Source organism: Ambystoma mexicanum, chromosome 8 (assembly GCF_040938575.1).
Source record: "Ambystoma mexicanum isolate Mex_15411 chromosome 8, UKY_AmexF1_1, whole genome shotgun sequence".
Taxonomy (NCBI): domain Eukaryota; kingdom Metazoa; phylum Chordata; class Amphibia; order Caudata; family Ambystomatidae; genus Ambystoma; species Ambystoma mexicanum.
Window position 1 is genome coordinate 1,222,957,976 of NC_090929.1, and position 24,226 is coordinate 1,222,982,201.

General features: G+C 41.8%; 1 protein-coding gene across 3 annotated transcripts in view; it reads left to right on the plus strand.

The window, feature by feature from the left end:
• SLC16A12 (solute carrier family 16 member 12) overlaps positions 1 to 24,226 on the plus strand; it is an 867,838-nt gene that overhangs the window by 834,879 nt on the left and 8,733 nt on the right. For all 3 annotated transcript variants that reach the window (XM_069611325.1, XM_069611324.1, XM_069611326.1), the window contains one exon: positions 15,140 to 15,399. In XM_069611325.1, the coding sequence (XP_069467426.1) occupies positions 15,140 to 15,399 (260 nt within the window). The remainder of the gene's footprint in view (positions 1 to 15,139; positions 15,400 to 24,226) is intronic.

Here is a 24,226-nt window from a genome sequence, read left to right on the forward strand (position 1 = left end):
GGGATTAGGGTGGGAGTGTCCTGCCCCCAGAAATTAGCTGTGTGTGCATTACCTACGTCAATCAGCTTATTTTGTGCACCTTCCCGTTAAAACAACATTACATGATAAAAGGTGCATGCATTAACAATTGGCATGAGTCTGGAAATCTATCTAACATATTTTAAACCCTGGATTAAAAAGACGGAGTGTAACCTTCAAACAAAATCTGACAAAAAGGTGTTAAAGTCATTCAAGGGGGTGCATCGCTCAAAGCCCTCGATTCTCCACCTATCGGAGCCTCACTATACAGTGCATCTGCTAGGGATTTAGAATGTCTACCCAAGGTTCCTCCTATCTAGTTTGGAGCAGCCAGAAAACCAGGGCTTCACTAACACGTCTATTGGCACCTTACCCGAGAATTCATTTCAACCATTTTGTCCTCAGCCCAGAGTAAAAGGGTCAAAAACCCAAAGTGTTGCTGCTGCTCTTCCCAGGTTGGGCAGTGACGGCACTTATCAGTAATTCCCCTTTTGCTTGAAGAAGTCACCCCCGCCAAAGACAGTTTGGGCAAAATGTTTTTCATGGAAAAGGATTCAGTTATATCAAGATATGGTCCAAAGGCCTGGTGTATTGTAATCTCCTGATACAATTTCACCCAAATGCCATCCCATGATTTGGAAAGACGTTCACACTAAGCCCAATGAAGGAAGACGTTTTTCACATCACTAATGGTATATGTACTGTGAGCAGGCAGTTCGACTAACATGTCTTCATTGATATAAACATCGCCTTATCATACACCAGCAATGGACAGCCGGCAGCTCATGTAGTAAGTATGGAGTGCGCCAGAGTTTAAACCAATGCAAGAGAGTGTTTAGTCTAGCCTCATAATGAAAGCCCAAGTGCCCTACTTCAGGATGGAGAGAATGGAAGACATTGCCTTTAACTTCTCTTACATTCTGGACATCAACTCACTCTTTGCCACTTGTTGGGTCTAGGTGTCTTCAAGGTTATGGTCTTGCATATTTTCCGCCGCTTGGAGTGTTCTGCCTGTATTCAATATGCATGTATACACATATTTACATATTTCTGGTATCCCAATAGATTATAGACAGACCAGTAAAAGGAATGTGATTTTTGGCAATTAATTTTAATTTTCACTACGCACCCAACAACCGAAAACATGTAGGGGTCAGCACGACATTGCTGCGAGTGATTTTCCCAAGAGATATTGGTCTATATTTTGGCAGCCAGCTTTCTGACCAAGATGTCAGCATTGCTTTGTGGGCAAGTCATGGACAGCTGCAGCCAATCCATCCAGTCTTGCAGATGGTGGTCAGTCATAATGTAGAAAGCAATAATGTAGAAAGTCAAAATGTCGATTTTTTTTTTTTAGAAAACAATAATGTCAAAAAACAATAATGTCGAATTTTTTCTACATTTTTTCGAATTTTTCCCCAAAAAAAATATATATATATAATTAAAATGTGTTGAGTATGAGGGGTGAGAGGGTGGTGGAGGGGTGGGGGGGGTAGCCGGGGGGTGTTGGGTGAGGGGAGTTAGGGGGGGACCCCCCTAGTAAATGATACTCTTATTGTTTATGTATTTATTGATAGTGCTAATTGACTTTTTTTTGACATTTTTTTTTCTAAAAATTGACTCTTTTCATTATATGTATAGGTTTTCGACATTATTGTTTTCTAAAAAAAAATTCTACATTTTTGTAAGTCTACATTTTTATTTTCTACATTATGACTATAAACCCTTGCAGATGTGTACCTTCTAAGCCAGTGAGTAAAGGCCTAGCTGAAGTCAGGTGGCAACAGCTCAGGCCTCCTCAGGCAGATCCATTGTTTCCTCCAGAGAAACCTCTTCAGTTTGTTGCGCAATGGGTCGGCCTTGGAGGGGTCGCAGATTGCAGAGCCATGAAAAGTACAAAGATTGCAATCTGCAGGATGGGCATAAAACCGTCCCCCCCACCCCACCCTCCCCTACTGACTTTTAAACCTCAATAGTGACTGAAAAACATCTTCGGTTTATTAGTAACCCTGTTAATGTGCATGTGCCAAGAGAGAAATTATTGAACTTCAGACCCAAATAGTTATGTACCTTAACCTCTTTTTGTTTATTTTATTTATTTATCACGCACTGGAACATTTCCCTTAGGCATAGTACGCAGAGAGCACAAAACAACAAAAGAAACAAAAAAGCAGTAAGTTAATTGGATGCAGACAGCAGGGGGTCCAAAAAGTAAAATTCAACGTCATTAGTCTGCGTTTGAAAGCCGATAGAGTGCTGCAACCTCTCAGATCCGGTGGCAGGGCATTCCAAAGCCGGGGGGCTGCCACAGAAAAACATCCAGCCAGCACCTGTGACAACTTGGCTGAGGGTGCTTCCAGCAATCCTGAGTTGTTTGACCGTAATGTTCTCCTGTCAGGGAGCCAAGTTAGCTGGTTTGCCAAATACATAGGACTTTTCCCATAAAGGCATGCATGAGTAATGCATAGTGTCCTGAATGAAATCCGTTTTTGCACAGGCAGTCAATGGTGTGATCTCCATACTTCAAAGATATGATCAGTTCTCCGAAGGCAAGTAACTGCTCGAGCAGCATTATTTTGGATCACTTGTAGATGGTTAATATCTCCCTTACTGATGCCCTGCAAGGCTGGCACAGTAATTGTAATTGTAATGATTTATTTGTAAAGCGGTTATACACAAGTGAAGTGCTTCAAAAGGCAGGGCATTTCTACTAGCATAAGTGTGTGACAAAGAGTGGGGGAAGAAAAAGGGGGGGCGGGAGAGGAACATACAAGGCAAAAACTTTGGTCATCAAGCCTAATATATTGAAGGTTGTGTAAGTGCGCAGACATAAGTGCGATGGAGCGGGAGAGGGACAAGTGCGACAAGCCCAGGGGTCAGGGTTAAGTGCGAAGTGAGTGCGACTCTCATGGAAGGAATTCCGAGTGCAGTAGTGCAAGGCAGAGTGAGGAGGCCCGGAGGCAAGTGCAGGACTGGTGGGGGAGCCTGGGACCTGTGAGGCTCTGGAGATGCACCAGGTGACCAGTCAGCTGACTGAGCAGATTGGGGAAGAGAACGAGGGAGGGAAGCAGGAGAGAAGAAAAGGAGGTTTGCAAGGGAGAGGGAGAGAAAAAGAGGAAGAGAAGAGGAATGTCTTGAGAAGTTTCAGTAGTCCAGGCGGGAGCCAATTATTGCACAAGCGAGAGTTGCACTATCCACTGTGTCCAAGAAAGGTCTAATTTGTGCCAGTAACTTAATATAGTATGTTGACCGGGACACAAGACTGCTGACATGTGCTTTCATTGAGAGTTCTGAATCCAGTACCATACCCAGCATTTTTACCTTGGGTAAAGATGCAAGCTGACAATCAGCAACTTGAAAGGTGGAATATGCAGAATCCATTTTGCACAGTTTTGAGGCGGTTCCGACCATCATAAGTTCAGTTTGTGCATTATTAAGAACTAGCTCATTAAGCATCATCCACTGTTGAATTAGATCATAGATGTTGATAAGAGTCAGCGAATCATGCACATGATAGCCAGAAAGGGAAATAAGGCACCGAGTATCATCCACATAATTTGCAAACACAATGCCTTCTGTGTCCAAGAAATTGAAGAGGGGAAGAGTAAAGATATTGAACAGTGTAGGGGACACACAGGATCACTGTGGTACTCAACAGTCCAATACATAACCTACTGCCATAACGTCCTCATGAAAGACCCTGGCAGTTTGATTAGATAAAAATGACGTAACCCAACAGGAGGCCCCTCTGGAGAAAAAAACAGAGTCTTGTAGTCTGGCGGTCAGGGTAGAGTGATCCACAAGATCAAAAGCCACCATAAGATCAAGCTGCATCAAAGAGGAGGCTTTACCCTTACTGAAGTGCTGAAGAATAGTTGTTTTTAAGTCCAAAAGAGTGGATTCAGTGCTATGATTACTTATGAATCCTGATTGTTTAGCCCCAAGGATATTGTGCTGTTCTAGAAAGTTTTGAATTTGATGGTATGCCAACGTATCTACAATCTTCAAAAGAAATGAAGAGTTTGTTATAGGATGATAGTTGCCTGGCAGATTGTGATCAAGTGATGTTTGTTTTAGAAGTGGTGAGACTGACACCTGTTTGATCGAGGTAGGAACCACATTCTCCCTAAATGAGAGGTTGACACATTTAGTGATCAGAGGTGCAAGAAAGGCTGCACACATCTTAGCAATGGGCGCAGGGCAGCTATTGCCTTTGCATGTTGTCAGCTTGATTTTTTGCAGCAGGTCAAGCATATCGGCTTCTGAGGAATCAAAAAGCTCAAAAAGGGGCCAGGTGACAATTGGTTGACTGATTTTCCCTAGATAAGGGAAAACCAAAGGTGGAGACAAATTATTTACTGAGTCCTTCTTGATCCTTTCAATTGTGTGCCTCATGAAGTTCTGGACTGCTGAACACCATGCAATGTATTTAACAACTGCTGAGTTGGAAAGGCATGGCTCCTCAAGTTCACTTAGGATTTTAAACAGTCCTTTGTGCTTGATGATGCCCCTTTGATGCCCCTTTGATTCTTTGCCTGTAAGAGATTTTCTTAGCTTCACAGATGTATATGCCCTGGCTGCTATAGAGGAGCTGATTGTATCCTCTGGGGATGACCATCTCCTCCATCTTTTAATTGCCTGATTATTTGGGCATTTAAGGGTCTGAATTTCTGTGGTATACCCTTTTTTTGAAGGCTGAGATTTAACTACTCTTTGTTTAAGTGGTGCAAGAGAATTGACCGCCCACCTCATCAAGATACCTAGACCCCAAGAGCAGGTTAGCACTTTTCCTGCTATAGGTGAAAACCATGTTTTTTTCTTCTGATGTTATGACAATGTCATACTAGAGTTCACAGATTGTGATTTTTAATGCCTTTGAAGAGCAATCCTTGCTTGGTCCAAAAGTAGTGTCACCTGAATATATCAAGCAGGCAACTCAATCAATCTTGGGAGAAAAACAGTGGCAGAACTCAAGAACCAAACGAAGACTGGCTGAGAACTCCTATCTTCGCGGTTACATTTAGCAAAGATGTTAATACACCTGCCCACCATTTTGGATTTCAGAGCATGATTAGTTGGATCATCAACTCAAAATCCCAAACAGTTTGAAGATATTGGCCACTTCCAATTTGATAATCTCCAAATTAGGTGGGGCATATGTTTTACCCCAGGTATCATTATCAGCCATTAAATTCTCATTGTGTAAGCCATTGGCATTGGCTGATGATTAAATGCGCAAACCACTATCCTCTTCCAGAACCGTGTATTATCTCCTGAGTGCAAAATATTAATCATATTTTGCCAGTGTATGGTACATATCTTTTGGCCTTCCGCTTTGTATTTCTCTAGTGCTTGCTTACCAATGGCCACCTTTTATGTTTGGTTCCAAAAAGTGTGTGCACTTCTAATGGCTACCAGGCAGGTATTATTAAACTAAGGGGCTTGTCCACATTTCTCATTCCCCTTTAGTAATTTTTGCAAAAGTCACTCTCGCAATAAGCTGTGCAACATCTTCCCAAACGTATTAATCGTACTATTAGCAAAGGGGTGGGAGAACATCAACTGAAAACGAACATGGTTAAATAAACTGTTCTATTAGTGAGTTCCCACTCAGGAGGGTCTACAACCCCTGCGGAGTAGGAAGCCTCCATTAAAACAGGTTATGTGGCTCTGTTTTCATTCTCAGTAGAGAGGCACCTGAATTTCTGAATTAATGAATCATAACAGTCAGGAATTGGACATCTATTATGAAGAAATCAGCTTTGAGAGCTCTTGAAAATGTGACAGAAGCCTCCTTGGTATTCTCAGTATGCCACAACCATATGATGTGTCATGAATCATAGTACAGCATTCAGCCACTTGGCGTACCTTGTCAACCTCACAGACATAACACCCTAAACCATAAAACAGAAAGAACAGGAGGACATCAATTCATGCAGAATGTGCACTTACTAAAGAAAATCTCCCAAATGCAAGATGCATAAAAACATGGGAGTTCACGTGTTTGCCGATATTCAACCTAAGAAGCAGAGGCCTAAACAGAGATGCAAGTTTCCTGTCTCCTCTATGGTGAACCTTAAAGCCTAGCCCATAAGGCAACATATCATGTGAGCACTGGTTCATGCAATTGCTAGTAATTATTTGTATTAATTTATAGTATTATACAGTTAACAAAAGTCAACGTTTAATGCAAACAACAACACACACTTTGCTTTAAAATATAGGAAATAATAATAAGAACATATCCCGCCGACTGCTATACCATTCCTCAACTTTGCCATGGTAAATTAATAAACACAGACCAATTTATCACAAAACATTATCACATACAATTTTAAAAAATGTCCTAATTAAATTCCAAAATTTCATAAAAAATAAACTACAAGAATCATTATTACCATTCATGAACAGGTTCCAAATGTAAACAGTATTATTGAATTTATCAGAGTTAATGCCGGCAGCAGCCGGAAATCCTTTTTTCAATTTATACAGCGTGGCACATTCCAGCAGGAGATGTTTTGTGGTTTCGATATTAAAACCACCAGACAATCGACATCTTTCCCTTCTAGGAATTCCAACCTGTGCACCAATGACTTCAAACGTACAAACAACATTAAACTTGACTTTCATGTATTCTCTGATATACCTAGTAGTACCCACTCTCTCAGAATAATAGAAAATAGATAGTCCTGCCAAAGATTTAGTAGTCATGTTTACAAAAGTTTGTTCCTTTGGAGTCGAAAATAGTAATTCACGCATCTTATTCCTGTACACTCTAGGGGAGGCTCACAATATCTTCAGGGACTCGTGATGACCATACAGCAAACACGTCATAGATTTTAGTTAAAATGCTAGTTTTCATGTGGGTCTTGTGTGTCTCTAGAGTAGTTAAAAAAACAATAAGATTCCCGGGAAGGCATTTGCTAATTTCCAATAAATGAGTAGGCAGTGTAATAAAGTATTCCACCGGGGTGTTCCTAGCCAAGCGCAACAGCCTCTTCGGTCAAATTCAAGAAGTGGCAGTTTTCCATTCAAGGCCCAAATGTCTGCTCCGTAGAGCAGGGCCGGTAGTATTTTAATAACATACAACCTAAGAATAATGCCAATTGAATAGCCAACACCTCGATGGGTGAAAGATCTAACCGCACCCGTGACCTGAGAGTTTTTAACTGGAGCTGCTCCACTTGTGATATCCAATTAACTTTTGTTTTCTAAAACATTCTCCAGATATTTGTACATCTGAACCACTTCAATGGGCTCATAATTCAAAGTCCTAACCCTTTTAAAAACATTTCTTGAATTAGGACTAAAAACCATGACTTACGTTTTACTAATATTAATATTTAATTTAATTTATTTCAGCGTAATCAGAATGTTTAGACAACAATGTCGGAAGCCCCCATGAAGTTGAGTCCATAAGGGCAAGATCATCGGCATAACCCAACCATTGCAGAGATTTAAAAGAGTGGGGGCAAGGATGCACCCCTGTTTTAAGCCTGTGTTAGTATTTATTCACTCCTGTTACCGAGCCAAATTGACTCATGCGCACTCTGACCTTAGTGTATTTCGAGGTCCATTTTCGAGTTTCGAAAACAACAACTGTAATACTCTGCAGCTTCCACTAGATGTCGGCCTATGCTTAGCAAGTGAATCTAAGAGGATACAAGCACCAGAAATACGATTACGTGAGTAATGTATTCCTTAGCGGACAAGGTGGAAAATTCCAATTACTCAGCTTCTACCAAAGCCTATTCCAATCAATAGTGTCAGTGTCAAAGGCTGCACTGTAGTTTATAAAGGTCACAAAAACAGACTGCTTGTGTATCAGCCAATCCTGCTGCACGATGGTAACTAACGCACACACATTGATGGTAGTGTTTGACCCATCTCTAAAGCCTGTCTGATTATAAGGGATGATGTTATTATCCTTGATCCAGGTATTCATTTCCTCTAAGAGAACCGTTGCAAAAAAATGTTGAAGGGGCATAGAGCAATGCTAATAGACGGTAACCATATGGGTCCTGACGGCATCCTTTCTCATACACTGGTAAGATTATGCTCTCCTTCCACATTTTAGGTAGGCTGTGGGTCACGCTGATCAAATGGAAAAGCCAATTTAGCACGCCCGCCCAGAGAGCGGATTTGCCTTAAGAAGATGATTACATAAAGTGTACAGCTCAGGTGCTCTAGACAATTTAATAGAGCTGATGATTTTAACAATATCCACAAAAACGCAAGGTAGGCAAGCCAATAAACCATCATTTCCTGGGCCAAATACATATCACTCCAACAACAAGGGGGAAGTGAGGGTCAAGTCAAATAAGAAAAAATGTTCAACATACATCATTTTTAATAATTCCATGTAGCCGCATGATGCTGGCTTTGACATATACACGTTAAAACAACCAATGAAATACACAAAACCTATGTATCACAAAACATCAAGACACAAAAGAAGGAAGAATGTGCAAATATATATAGAAATGTGTCAGAACAGGGAGCAAAAAGTAAAAAATACACATTGAAACTCTAACAGCAGCTTCCTTTCCTATTCAGTCGGGTTCTGGAACAGATAACCTTCTTGAATCACAATCTAGTATGGTCTAGCGAATTCACTGTCAAACACAACAACCAAATATACATTACAATCAAGCATGATATCACATTGGCAAACATAATGGGGAGAAAAAGATGGACAAACAGAAAGCAACTCCTTTCCAGTCTTACAGCAGCCTTTCTTATGCACTGGTAAGATTATGCTCTCCTTCTACATCTTAGGTAAGCTTTGGGTCACGCTGATCAATGGAAAAGCCAACTTAGCACGCCCGCCCAGAGAGCGGGATTTGCCTTAAGAAGATGATTACATAAACCGTCCGGCTCAGCTCTTCGATGATAGGCCCAACGTTCAGTATTGTGTCAGCTAACTACACCAGACCCATTGCTAACAGCCAAGGTGGTTTCAATGTGCCCTACCCAATCTTGCTCAGACTCCCCACAGATAATACGATTCTGATCATTGGCATCTGTGATAACTTTCCAAAATGTCTTGATTTCATTAACTGAAGCACAGCATACCAAGATGGTCCATTTCATACAGACCAGGGCCTGCTATGCCTATTCAGCCACGTGCCATATTCAGCACGTGTAGTCCTAATTTTATGAGCGTATACATCAGGCAGTAATTCTGATATGCTATTTTATACAGATCAGAGCGTAACTGTCTCTTACTATCTCTCAATGCCTTCTCATAGTCATGTCGATGGGTGGTCTTAAAAGAACCCATGCCTCTTCTGGCAAGGGCCACTTAACACTGACCCCTGGGCTGGTCACACTTTTCCTCCACCCCGTCCCTCGCACTTCTGTCTGCGCACTTACACAAACTTGAATGTTCTAGACTTAGCATGTTTGTCTGTCCTGTCCTCCTCTATCTCCCCCAGCTGGATTTGCCTGCTTGCATAGGCACATTGATGACCAACCCTTTTTGACTTGTATGTTCCTCTCCCACCCCTCCCCCCTTTCCTTTCCCCCACTCTTTGTCACACGCTTATACTAGTAGAAATGCCCTGGTCTAGTATGCTAGTTATTGCTGTCTGATCATTCGGAATCTTCAAGGCCTAATAATAACAATGATATCCCCTTGTTCCCTTCCCGCCTTGAAGCGCTTTGAAGCACCTCACTTGTGTACAAGCGCTTCACAAAGAAACAATTACAATTTACAATTCATGGTATTTATTGAGTGCAGACCTAGCTTCGAGAAGCAATAGAGCATTTTACTGTGGTATACAATAGAACAGAGGCATAACAGAGCGCTGTTCAGAAGTAGAAAAAGAACAGATATACACTGGGGGTAAGATACAGAGGGACACAGAAAAGTGGTACAGCTGTACAGGGTGACAGGGTTGAGAGGAGTATATGGCATCTAGCAGGTCAGGTTGTGCGGGGGGCGACGTGTTGGCCTAGGTGTTGAGGAGGAGAGACTCCTCCATGATGCAGTGAGTAGCCGCAATGGTAGCCACCTCAATATTATTTAAATTCCAGTTGATACGATTAAGCTGGGCATTGATGCTTAAGGCACCCTGCTCCCCCTGTCCAAGAGGAAGACTAGTCAATGCAAGGTAGGCAATTAATGGAAAAGTATCACTTTCATGCCTTTGAGCAATGTTTAAGTCAATAATCAATGTTGTTGATTTGGAAGTAGAAATATAAGCAATGAGACTGGCGCATGCTCTTGCAGACCAAGTAAACTGAGGGAGGGTTATCTGTGGGCCAATTGCCATTAATCATGGTCAGGCCAAAAGAATACAACAGATTGGCCCATTCCAGAACTCGTTTACATGCAAGATCATGCCTGCTAGTAGTACAAGGGGCAGAGGAGGCCTCTCCCTCCGCTCTATCTCTGGGCACTTTAGTATTTAATTCACCACACACTATGATGGGAATCGACCCACTAATATTAGTTAACAAAGCCTCCAATCCAATTTACCAAGGATTTATTGATGCATCACAGCATTTGGAGGACCATACACTATGATGATGGTGATCTCATTCCCAATGTTCTCCATAGGGCAGTCAGCGGGTAGAGTCAGTTTGCCAGCCAATATGAAGTTAGAATCATATATGTATTCCACTATGCTCCACAGGCATTTGACACTAAGCGTTAGGCCACCCCTGGGTCTACCGCTCAGATCCTGGATGGCCAATTTATTAATTGTATTCCACCCTTCAATGAAACTCGGAGCAGTGTGCCAGGTCTCCTGTAGGGCAATAATGCTAAAGTTTTCAATTGCTTCGTAGAGCCCATCTTGTTCATGTAGCTGACTATTAGCCCTAGTGTTCCAAGTCAACTACAGAGACACAGCTCTAAGTACACAAATTCTTACACCACTGAATCATACCTATCAACCATTCCCAGAAGTCTTCCTCCAAAGTTAGTGAGCTCTTCTTTTCACTAAACAGACCCACTCATCTAGTGTCTTCCAGCTGAGATGAGGTGGCTGGCATGGCAGGAGAGACAGGAGAGTTAGAGCAACTCTTGTGATAGGGACCATCACTTTGCTGGAAGAAGGGCTTCCCGGTGAGCCCATCCCCATAGAGTTTCAAACTTCCACTCAATGGTACATCAATAACTCCCTTGGAGCAATCATAGCCCCATATCCCCAATGCTGTTTCATGCTGTAAAATCTAGTTAGTAATCTCCTGGGTTTTAAAGTGGATAGTGGAAATAGCAAAGTTGGTATCCTCTCGAATTTCCACTACCTGAATATCATCACTACTATGGAGCGAACCTGGTTCTATTAATGTGACATATTTCACTAAGGCAAAGCAAGCTGGAGATTCTAAGTGCCTTATGAGTACATGCCGATGCCCTGCGACTGGGAAATTGAGGGCCCAGCGTATTATCCGACATAGGACCAACTACTTTTATAGTCTGCAAGGACTCATCAGACAAGGTGTGACCAGTGGACTCAAAAGGTAAATGAAACAATCGCTCTAGGTCAGCCAGAGCCTCCTCCCCACAACCTTTGCCCTTAGTCAACTTAATCTTTTTTGTGAGCATTGTGTTTGCCCACACCTGCTTGGTGTTATGGAGTTCCTCCAATTCTGTTAGGGGCCACAAGGTTTTAGCAGATGTCTCTTTTTACCACTATTCAGCAGAGGAACCAGATTCTCCCCGTTCCCCACCTCCATATTAAAGGATATATTTACCACACTACCCTCATTAGTAGAAGGGCCATTCTTCCCATTTACTTTTTTGTTTTTAGTACTTATTGGTGCATAAGACGAGAGGCCACCACAGCTAGTCTCGACAACAGATCCACCATCCTCATTATTATCATCGGATGCATCTTTTTTATCGGTGTCACCAAGAACCCTTCATGATCTATTCTTCCTGTTATCTCCGGAAATGACAGCCTGACTAGTCACTCTTCTAGGTTTCTTCCTAGCCCACTTAGTAACTTGCTTGTCACTGTTACACGTGGAGGAGCTCATTAGAATGATAGCCTGAGATTCCAAGAGTCCCCCAGTCAACACCCATCCCCTCTTTAATCTGCTGTGAAAGATTGATGAATGTATCACACATACTATTAACAGTTTTACTGGTCTTTTCTACAAATAGGGCAAGTAAAGCTAGTGATTATACTTCCTTGCTTAAACATAGAGGTCGCACATCAGCTGCCCCTATTTAAAACCGTTACATTAACTATGTAAGTCAATATAAAGTCCCTTTATTAAAGCATTATTATAACCTTTTAGAGTGAGGGAGGTTTCATTATCGTGGGATAATGACCTGCTATCATGTTATGGCCTGAGATAAAGCCGAGGGCCATGCGTTGCGGAAGGATCAATTTCCCAGGCATATTAACCCCTCCCCAGGTCTGTAAGGCTATTAGGACATAGTGATATCACTAGTACATATTTTGGAGTTTTGGTGCTGAAATAAAAAATGTACTTTAATAGTGAGAAAATGTAAATAGAGAAACTTAGTAAATTAAATGTGGTTTTATTTTGTAGTGTTTAATTAACAAGTTGTCTTCATAAGTTAATTATTTAATTTCAAACGTATTTAAACTGGAGTGGAGTGGTTTTAACATGAGCATTTAGTAGGTGGTATGTGAAAGTAAATGGTTTATCTATAAGAAAGTGACGGCATATTCACATGTTTTAGCTTACTTTCAGCTGTGTTAAACAGGAGTTTGTCACTAGAAAAAGGTCCTTCCAGAAAGGAAAAAAAACCTTTGCCTGGAAATTACATTGTGGTTTCCCTGTCTCCCTTCGAAGGAAGTCAGAATGTTCAGACTGCAGTAAATACCAGTAGTTGTTGACTGCACTCTGAAGATTCTGATTGGGAGAGACGAAGTCAATAACGATCTCCATGTGCTAACAAGTGTTAGAATAACAGTGGTCAGTCAGTATTGAGCCTTCTGATTAAGAAACCAGAATTGGAAAATGTCCAACTTTGGTGTAGATGCAATGCAACTTTATCTGTGAAATTAATTCATTATTAAACACATGCTTCCTCTGCCTTTTTAAACCCTCATGTGCAAAACATATTTACAATGAACAGAAAGAAACATATTTCAAACAGTAGTTCTCACATGTTTGGAAATGCACACAAGACTGAACTGCTTTAACTACATATATCAAATGTTAAAAAAATACGCATACATCCAAACTGTAATCTAAAACGTTTTTATTTTCCAAATATAAGCCTCTTTATAGCATTGCAATATTTCCAACTGCTCTGTCTACAAACTAATGGTTCTGATGTTTAGATGTATATCTGTTAAATAAGATGATCCGATCAATGCATTCCTTGCATACCAGCCTTGGGTGTACAACTCACATTATTGGTCATTCCCCACCATCTGAGGAAGAATATCTATGTGACTTTGAAAGCTAATGCAATATCCCATCCCAGCACAACAGGTTCAGGTCATTCCATGAAAGGTACCCAAACCCGAACCTTTCGAGTATTTTCAAAATTCAAGGACATTTCCAAATCAACACAGTTCAAAAAGCAGTACTCATAAACACTCATCGATTGTCCCAATACAAAGGAAAAATGTTTCAATGGGACTATCGCATGGTAAAACATGTTTGTAAATCAGGGACCTAGACGGGTAATCATTTCAAAAGTGAAAATTTGAGCACTCCAGTTGAAGTGTAGAAAATTCTACAAATATGTGTTACCCTTTAGTGTAATGAGGTTCTGCGGCGACTGATGGGGATTCCCAAACGATGTGCATATTGAGGCTCCTCGCATACTACAATAATGGCCACACTGCACGGTAAATTCAATTACTCCCAGATTAGCACTCTGCCAAGGGGAATGTCCAGATTAAGTAATCCATGATTTAGATGAGTGATTATATGACTATGCATGTTTCCCTGTTTCAATAGTGTTCACAGTAAACAGCTACTATCAATACATTAACGACTTTGTGCTTCGTCAGGTAGCCCTATTATGTACACATTCCACCTGTAACCTCACTAGAAAGGAATCATTTGGTAAATATATGAGCAGATCTAACCATAGCCCGTGAAAATGCAGAATAGTTTTGTAAGAAAACAAAGGGCTGCCAGTGGACCTTTCTCTACTCGGGTGACTCGCTCCCTAAAAAATAGTTTTTAAGCCGTTTACTTTGAACGGCAAACCAGCCAATGTTTCCTGAAAAAGTTAGATATTTTCGGGCTCCATTGAGGCCTGAGCCCACCCGCATTCCACACAAGAAACAGAAGTGGGTCTGACCTGGCCCCTGTACGAGTGCAAGGACTGTCAACTGGACCGCGGCTTCATAGAGTGCAAGGCAGCCCCTCCTGATATTGAAACTGAGTGTAACGGGTCAACATGGCGACACCCTCAAGCACAATGTATCAGGATGATGACATTGAATGAAAAAGATGTTTACACGAGGGAGATAAAAGGAACCATTTAAACAAATGATTAGAAAGTATTTTTTCTTGTAGTTTTGCAAACATAAGCATTCTCACAAAAGTCAGATTAAAAATCTCAAATGTTAGTAACACTGCTAAGCTTCCAAAGCAACCAGCGTTATCCCATTTATCTCTAGAGTAGAACATGTCAGCAGAAGGCTCAATAGGCTCAAATGTGAAGAATTGTCAAATTGAAGGCGTCAGAAGCGACTCGCAAGGGAGGAAAGAGGCCAAATACCATGATGAGGGACAAGGAGTTAGAACAGGCAAGATCTTACAATGTCTGACCACTGTGGCAGGTGGATATAGAAATAAAACCGATCTCTGCGCTGATATGCTTTGAGAAAATGAATACTTGCTCACTATAATGCCCACAGGAAAAATATAACTTGCCACTATTTTGGAATTAAAGTTCATGGTTCAACTTTTTCAATTTAAAAATGTAGTTTAACGCTATCAATATTTCTCTTAGTTTCTGCATCACATGATGCTCATTTGATGTTGTTGCTGTTAAATAAAACAGTAGTTTATGACACTTCACACTGAAGATTCTGATTCTGGTTGCGGGCTAGCTATGATTTCAACATTTTGATTGCGTTTATCCACCAGGTATGTTGGTATGTTGGTGTGCTGTTAAAGTCTTCTTTGACACAGTACCTAACATATGTGTTTTTGTAATTCACAGATTTCTAAAGAAGTACCGACTAATTTGCTACCTCATTGCTGTGGCACTCGATGGACTTTGTTGCCTATTCCTTCCAATTCTGCAGAGCTTCCCACTCCTTGTTCCCTTCTCAGTTACATTTGGCTATTTTGATGGGGCCTACGTAGCACTGATTCCTGTGGTGACCGCGGATGCGGTAGGAACGCCTTACTTGTCGTCCGCTCTTGGTGTGGTCTTCTTCCTTCATGCCATACCGTATCTGGTGAGCCCACCCATTGCAGGTTAGTTTACATTTATATTTTTATGTTATCGTACAGTATGTTTTTTTCATGTTTAAAAAATGGGTAAGACTTATTATTTAGAAAAACTAGGAATTAACTGGCTGCAATCGGGACAGAGCCTAACAAAACATACCTGTAACCTCTGCACAGATATCCTTAAGTAGTCTATAAGCATCTGGGGTTTTAAATGACAATCATCCCTTTAGAAAATGAGTGAACTTTTTGCAACGTGATGATCTTCACCAAGTGCACCTCATCTTCATTTTGCCTCCACCGCAGGGTTGCTTTACCGGCCCGGCCACCAACCGAACACCAACATATTTGACTTGCTTGGGTTGCATCTCTTACAGACGCCTTCTCCTTCTCTTGCTCCCCTAAGGCATTTGCTAAGCTCACTCTGCTGTCATTCTTTGTAAATATGTTGACTTTTCAATCCCAATAGTGAAGGACCTCTAGTTGAAAATCAGACACCTGCCCATCCACTCAATTACCCACTTCCCCACTTTTCTTCCCAACACTCTCCCCTTCACTTTCTTAACCCAGTGCTGCCAGAAGAGTCCATTAACTCCCTTTTCAATCTCTCCACTCCTCATCACCCCTTCTTCCATCTAGCTCTTTTCAAGCTCACATGCAATCCTCTCCCCCAAGTTGTCTTCTTCTGCCTGTGCAACAACCCCCCACAGCTTTAATCAAAATCGGGGTTTGACAAAGGTGTTTATCAGACCAGAAACACTCCTAACAACCTTGCACCTTCCTTTTACTCTTGCACCCCACACCTACTGCAGGGGCAGAGATCTGAGCCTCACCATGCAACATATCCTTTAACTTCTCCAGTGCCCTGACATACTTCCACTCCTTAATCATTTCAGCACATGCCCATTATTCTCCAGTCACATGACGAGATGAGGACATGGCTTTTCCTACGTGATTCATAGGCCACTGGAGCAATTCAGTAGCTCTGTTTACTTTGAAGACTGCACTATACCAGATAACAGTGTCACTGGCAGATAGTGGAAAAGAATGGTAGTCACCTAAATGGTGGGAGACTTATCTAAAGAATACAGGTTGGCTCATAGATTGATAGTCCTATGGGGATCTTTCAAAATAAGCCTGAAATCTGCTCTCAAAGCCCTAAAGTGACCTCCCACTGAGATCTGATATACTGATCTAAACTGTTGCTAATGTTTTAAAAATATTTCCAAAAGGGATCTTAAGCCTACTGGTAAAGGGCCTAACAGGGCGCCCCCACAAGAGATCAAGTTCATGTCCAAAAGAGATGCTATTATCTGGTCCAGAGACGGCTTTCTTTAAAAGGAATTTTCATGCAGAAATTCTGGTTCATTGTTAGGCACCAGTGTGCTGAGTGACTGTGGTGTTATTTTGCTAGGCCATGAAACTTGAACTTGTTTAAAATCCTGGGAAATTCCTGTTGTCTTGATGGAAGGTAATACTAGGATGCAAATAGTTTTGCTGCAGTCGTTCCTGACACCAATATAGACCCAAATGATACAATGAATAAGCTAACACTCCTTAAAGGGATTATGAGTGTTTTTGAGTCAATTTGTTTTCCGTGGAAGTGTTCTGGTTTTCTCCATGCCATTCTGGATCCAAAAAGGCCCACATACAGTCACTGTATACATATACATGCTATACACTTTAAAGGCACCTGAAGCATTGTGGTTTTGGGTAATGAGGGAAAGCCCAAATATCATCAGATAAGCTATGTGGGTTTACCGCAGAAGAGGTCAGCACCATATTGTATCTCCCACACAGAGCCCTGAAGTATACGTGTGTTTTCACCTTAATGATTGGGAGACAACCACCGTTGTTGAGTCTAGGACCACATACAAAGGCGACTTTGTCACTTTCACACTAGTCTTAAACAAAACTACTGTAACCTGAACTACTGTCACACTCTCCTTTTCTATCCTTACACACATCCCCTTCGGCTGATCGGGAATCCTCAGACATTTCTCAGACCCCAAGTTCTCCCTCTTCTTAATCATTTTCATAGCCAACAACCTTGTTGAGTTATTCTCTTCGAAAATCATTAAGATGTGTCTATCTGATGAAAGTATCCATGTCGCTGATTTTATAGAATGTGCTATGGCTCATGACCATTTAGTGGGGGGATTATTATCTACAGAGTGGAGTGTGCTCCCCCAATGGGAGTAGAATTGAATTACACCCTTATAACTATCTTATCCCAAAAGAAGCAGTGTTTAGATGAGGGAAACATAGTACCCCCACCAGAGGCGATTCCTCTACAGCTGAATTAATAATGCATTTCACCCCTGACTGAACCACCCTGTAGCTATGCCTATGCCCATGTTTTTAAGTCGCTGTAGTAGGAGAACAGATGCAAATATCATATTGGAATATAGCCACAGTTCCAAATAAAATTGATTCTGTTAATTGGTGAACATTTGTTCGAGGTCACCCAATTAGTTGGACAATGGAACCTATTATATGTGCACTGATATTCTACCTTCCACATGCTGGCCATGAGAGGCCTGCTGAGTGGGCTCAGAGTGGAATCCATGATCTGCCTCTGGTTGGATCTGACAGCAAATATCATTCAACTGGCATACGAAATTAGAGACATTTTGGGATTAATAATAATAATAATAATAATAATAATAATAATAATTTAGCATTTATATAGCGCTACGAACCCTCAGGCATCTGAGCGCTGCTTATTATTACCCACGGTGTGGTGCTCATTTTAAGAAGTACATCATTAAGAAGTACATTACAGGATGGCTCCACCTTGGGATTTCTCAACATGTATGTGAGCTGGCACTTCAAGTGGATAGTTACCCTTACGAGGATTTTCTCTACAATTAAGGACACTGCTCTTACCAAAAGGGATGTGCCTATGTGTATGGTTGGTGATTTTAATTGCCAAATAGACCCGCTTCCATCCATAAAAATTTTACAGAAAGAAGAGGATGGGGTTTGGTGTATCCAGCCTGTCAAAATAAAAATGCAATGCAACTTCCAAAATGTATCTATGAAGTGTGTTGGTGATTCTGTAATGCAAAGGTGATAACTTCAGCTCACCCTAACATTTGAACTAATATCAGATGCAGCCATACTGATGGCATAGTGATAAATGTTTCTAGCTGGTGGTAAGTAGAAAACTTTAATATTATCGCCCATGCAAAAAGTGATCATGATCCTTTGAGCCTTTCAATTTCTTACCTTGTTCAAGTAACACCATTAAGTGAGAATTAAAAAAAATGGGCTGCGACAGTTGTAAACAGCAAACAAATGGGCCAATGGTCAAACACAAGCATGGTAACTGTCATGGTGACCCTTTATTCTCACTTGGCCTCACCTATTGAAAGGCCTGAATTGAAAGATTTTTCTTTGTTAGTAATGTATGAAGATTTAGCTAGTGTAGTCTTACCTCGTATGACTAAATCTAGTTGGGCATTCAAAATAAACCTAAAATCAAGATCATGTTTTGATAAAGCATATAGAATCCATGAAAAGGCCTCTAGTGGGACTTAAGTCAGTGAGGCTGTCTTGCTAAGAAGGTATTATAAATCATTGATTGTCTATAAAAAAGAAGAGGGGAGAGGAGGAGCTGGTATATTTTTAAATCTGAAAAAGTCCCATGATTTTTGGCATATTTTCACAAGAGGAAATAGAACTGAATGCAAAGCTCTTGGCATGAATATTTAATTTGATCATTTATAGCTAAAAAAAAGGTTTGTGGCATGCCATTTCTGGACAGTAGCACAGTACTGCATTTAGTCACTTGGGAGGTATTGATGAAACAGTCATGTTTTTAGTGGTGTGCAGAACTGAAGGAAGGCTGGGGCATTCTGAACTTGCTACGGGATAAAGTTCCAGGAGGTTGGGCTATAGCAAGAGAATTACTGTTTGTGGGTCTTCTCTTTGCGGGATAGCTATGACTTCAACCTTTTGATTGCGTTTACCCACCAGCTATGTTGGTGTGCTGTTAAAGTCTGCTTTGTAGAAGATTCAAGCAGTTTTTAATAGTATCCTGGTGGGGAGGGGGACCCAGTGACCTCCGCACAGAAAGGGAGAGATGTGGTCAAAATTGCGTGAGAATGTAATAAGGCAGGCTTCGGCATGGCGGACAACCTGGAGAGGGGGAAGGGCAGGGCGATGCGTGGCTGGGAGTCTCTTAAGATGGTGATCATGAGAGCCTTAACTACTGTGCAGATGTCGTAAGGGCCATGACGGGTTTGATTTTGTGGAGTGTAGTGATCTGTAGCCAAGCCTTTTGGGCTTTCTTTGCTATGTGATTTTTGGAAGGAAAGGCTGATGTTGACAAGCCTGGAAATGGAAATTTGGCTGACTCTTGACAGCTGGTGGGTGAATCCTTACAGCTCTATATCATCATGCCACTTTTGGATGTGCTGTTGTTTGGGCGGGGAACCGGTGAGGGTGAATTGAGTCTTGGCGGGGTTAATCTTAAGGTAAGTGTTTAATACTCTGGTTTGGATGGTGACAAGGGACTCATAGAAGTAGAAAACATTGTGGGGGTCTTTGACCTTGCTATATATCTGGGTGTCATTGGCATATTGATGTATGGCTTTGTTGGGCCTTTTAGGAAAATTCCCAGAGGTTCCACCAGAGGGTAAAGATGATCAGGCAGAGAATGGAACCTTGGGTGAGCCCACATGTGACTATGTGTCATTTGCATCTGAACAGATATATCTGTAGGGCTTGGTGTCTGCTCCATAGCTAAGAAGCAAACCATGTTAGATAAATTATCGGAGAAGCCCATTGTGTCAGTGAGGATGGGAAGAGTGTCTGATTGTCAATGGTGTTGAATGCAGTGGAGAGATCAAAAAGGGGTCGAAGGCAGCAGTCAACATTTCCAATTACTTGCAATGCATCATCCACCACTTGGCTGGTGGCAGTCTCATTACTGCATTTGGGGCAGAAACCAGACTGGTAGTTGTTGAGTAGGATCAGCTGTTTCACTTTAGCCAATACTTGGGACATGAACACTTTTTCTATGAGTTTTCCAATTAATTGGAGGCTTGTGATGAGTTTGCAGTTAGATAGGTCCTCTGAGTCGAGTGTGGGCTTCTTTAAGAGGGGTCCTAGGAGAACTTCTTGAGTGCATCTAGGAATGAGGTTGGTACAAAGGGGATGCAAAGCAGAACTTTGACCAGCTTGGACGTGTCAAGAAGTTGGTTGAGAAAGAGGTATTAATTCCATCACAACTTGTTTGTGAAGCCGGCACCAAAGGCTGGGCGTGCGCTTGGCGCAGTCCTTGACTCCTTCAAACAAGTCTTTGTTCCTGTTAGAGGCTGCCTCAATGATTCAGATGTTGTAAGCAGGCTTAGTCTTGAAATGTACTTGTTTTCATTCGGAGTGCAGAGATTTGAGGGTTGGGAGATCCCATAAAGCTGTGTTTTTTCATCACCACTTTCCAAGAATCTGATTGAGCATTTGTAAGAGGCAAATTTGGGTGTGTACCACGGCGCGGATGGTTTGTCTTTGGCACGGCTAGTCTTTAGGGGTGCGTGGGCATTGACTACCTACTTGGCAAAGGGTTTGAATGATTGTAGATGGGCTGCAGAATCCCTTGTTAATGGAAATGTCATGATGATTGCCTTTAGGATATCTATTGGGAAGTTATTGAATGAGGGGCATTCACTCACTGGGAATTTTGCTTGGCCTTTCCATGGCAATGTTGTGTGTGATAAGAGTAGAGTGATTGCAGCAAGTTCAGTTCAACCAAGAGGGCATGGGAGCATGCCAGAAATGAACATGGAGGAGGAAAAGACCATGGTGAGCTTGTTGTCTTTGACATTTGTGGAGAGAGTATGTATTTTTAGGTTCATGGAGTTGTTGAGTCATGCAGGCGTTTTGCTGGTTGGGATTTGGGGCATTGAAGTCTCAGAGAAAAGTGTTATCAGAGAAGGAAATCATTACAGAGGAGTGATGATTGGAGAAGTCGCCAATGAAGTCACCACTCCCCTGAGTTTCCCTGTAGATGAGGTGGAAGATGACTGAATCGATGTGTGTAAGGGGGAACTGGCATGAGAGAAATTTGAAAAAGTTGGTTGCAGGTTTCAGGATTATCATACAGGACAAGCTGATCTTATAGATGACTGCCACCACCCCCTCTTCCTCCCTGTGTCATTAATATGTTGGATACCATAAACATGAGGTAGGAGGACGTCAATGATGTGGGTGGAGATGGATGTGAACCAGAGTTCTGTGATAGAAAGGTCACTGAAATTGTTTTTGGTTATGATGTTGGTGATGTCGGCAGCGTAAGCAACCACAGTGTGGCTGTTAATCAGCACAAGGGGACAAGTGCGGTTTGAGGGAGAATGATGCAGGGATGCTTGAGGATCTTGATGAAGTCCATGAAGGTGTCTGTTTATTGCTGCTTTGGCCGCTTGGCTGTGCAAACACTGGAGAGGATAGGGATGGACTGTGGTGGCAGGAGTCACATGGTGTTGTCTAGCTAGTGTGTGATGAGCAGAATAACTGGCATTTGGCTGATGAGGCCTAAACAGGCACAATCAAACAAGGTCCTTGTCTTCTTCCATCGTTTGCTGAGGAAGCCACTAATGAGGATGTCTATCGAGGGCTGATGAAATAGGTGGTGGGAAGGCCAGCAGAGTACCAAGTCCTGATCATCTGACCAACAATCGGCTTAATGCTGTCTGCCTGGTGCTTGACTGCAGTTAATTTGTAGCCACCAGAAAGGAAGAATCTAGCGGTGGAAGGGCAGCTGAGTGGCAGGGTCGAATTACCAATAGCTTCCTCAATGCTGTGAATGCAATTCCTGAAAACATTAGTATACCCATTTCACTTTATATGAGGATTTGCATGTTTCGGTAGGAATTAAGGTGGTGGGGGGTGTCATTAAGAAATCCAGTCAGTTGATGAGCAATTGATGTTTGAATTCTCTGACGTTTAATTGGCATTAGAAAGTCAAATGCTGGTTAAGTACTAATTGATTTGTTTAACAATAAACCAGAACATTGGATGCTTTATTAGAAAATTATTTAATGGCTTGAATAAAGAGGTGGAAACACCTAATAGTTGGCAGCGGTATGGGGTGGAAATTCTGCCGGTTGATATCAAATAGAACACTCAAACCATTGGCCCATTTCCCCAATCAAAAGCATGCTTAAAATATATTGGAAAGTGTTCTCAAATCGATATGCAAAGTTCGGATTTTGTCAGGCTGTATTTATTAGCACACACGTTTTTTGTTGTTGAGGAAGCAGACTTTGGGACTTATTCACAGAGCGTTTTTCAGTGGGGTTGTGCCATTACAAAATGCTTCTGTGAATCAGGCCCTTTACATCCTACTAGCAAAATGTACCTCTATTCCAAACGGGTTCTGTATACAGACATGATGACACTCTCATGAATTGTTGAAAATCAACGATCCTGTAGGTCGCCCTTGCAAGTCGCTTATTGCTTGATGTGCTTTGCACTCTGAAGTAAATTGCACTGAGAATGGGCACCTGTGGCTGGCTGACATACTCGGGAGCAGAAGTGGAGGAGAGGCGAGAGTTGGTGTTCTGCAGCATATTGGGAACTTCTGTGTGCTCTCTCCACCCGTCATCTCACCCTGGTGCGGTGCAGTGCGTTGCAGTGCAAATGTCTCCGAAATGGTGCGTCCTGGCGCATGGAAACACGAATTTCAAGGGAGTTTTGTTCCTCGCGTTGAGATGCTTAAAATTAGCTTTGTCCGGCCCTTCTACGACCACATTGATGTTTCGCCGATTTCAGGCAACTGTCTCATGTGTGTGAGTTTATTGCCATTGGAACATGCATTTGTTAATGTATGGGATTACACCAGAATAATCCTGAGTACAAATAACTGGACAAACTGAAGAAAATGGCAAGTTGCTGTTTTATTAACAATTATCCAAAACAGGGAGGTAACAACGAACATCAACAGACGTACGCTCAATCTCTCAATGATTTCCACAAAAAATACACTTCATATATTTGATTATGTGTCAGAGTGATGTCATACTATGTGGCAAAAGTGAAAAACCTATCAAGGGTCAGGATTGGTTAAGGCAAACATCTAGATATACAATCATATAGGAGCTAGAATTGTTATTGGCTGTCCTTTATCGGGTGGACAACGTATGCCTGCCTCTTTAAGTGCAAGGCTATTATTCAAGTCTATGCAAAAAGGACTAGCATACTCGTCCTTGGCATTTAAGGGGTTAAGAAAAGAAAAATTGTTATACTGTGTTTCATTGGTCTTCTAAGCTGCAAGGTCCTGTGTTATACAGACTAACACAATTGGTTTGCACGCGTGTGCCATGCCTGGAACATTTGGTTAATTTAACAGCACATAAGCCAAGACCCAGGTGCAGGGAGATAGGACATGAAGCTACCTCACCACCCAATTAGCCCAGCATCTCTCATCACCCATGCCATCTGCCATGAAATTGTCTTTGTACTTGGCCTTGCAGAGTATTCTCGTAATGGGAAAGCATGGGACTGAGGGCACTCGCTATCGTGTCTGGAACCCCAAGTTCAAACTCCATTTCCATTCTTGGTTCACGTGACAAGAGAACACGATTTGGTCCATTCTGCAGCCTTTTAAATGCCTTAAATTAATTAAAACTTGGCATCTTTTGTGTTCTTTCTTGCACTTTAATGTGAGCGGATTCATCCTCTGCACACTCGTTCTTCTTCAGAGTAGATAGCTGACCTCGATTTCTAAGATCTTGACTTCAGGGCAGACAGCCTTGCCACGCCGCTCCACTAGCCTGCTATTCTGCTGTATCACAGCTTTTCATGCCCCGTTTATGGTTCCTAGGTTATTTATTTTGTGATACCAATGTCC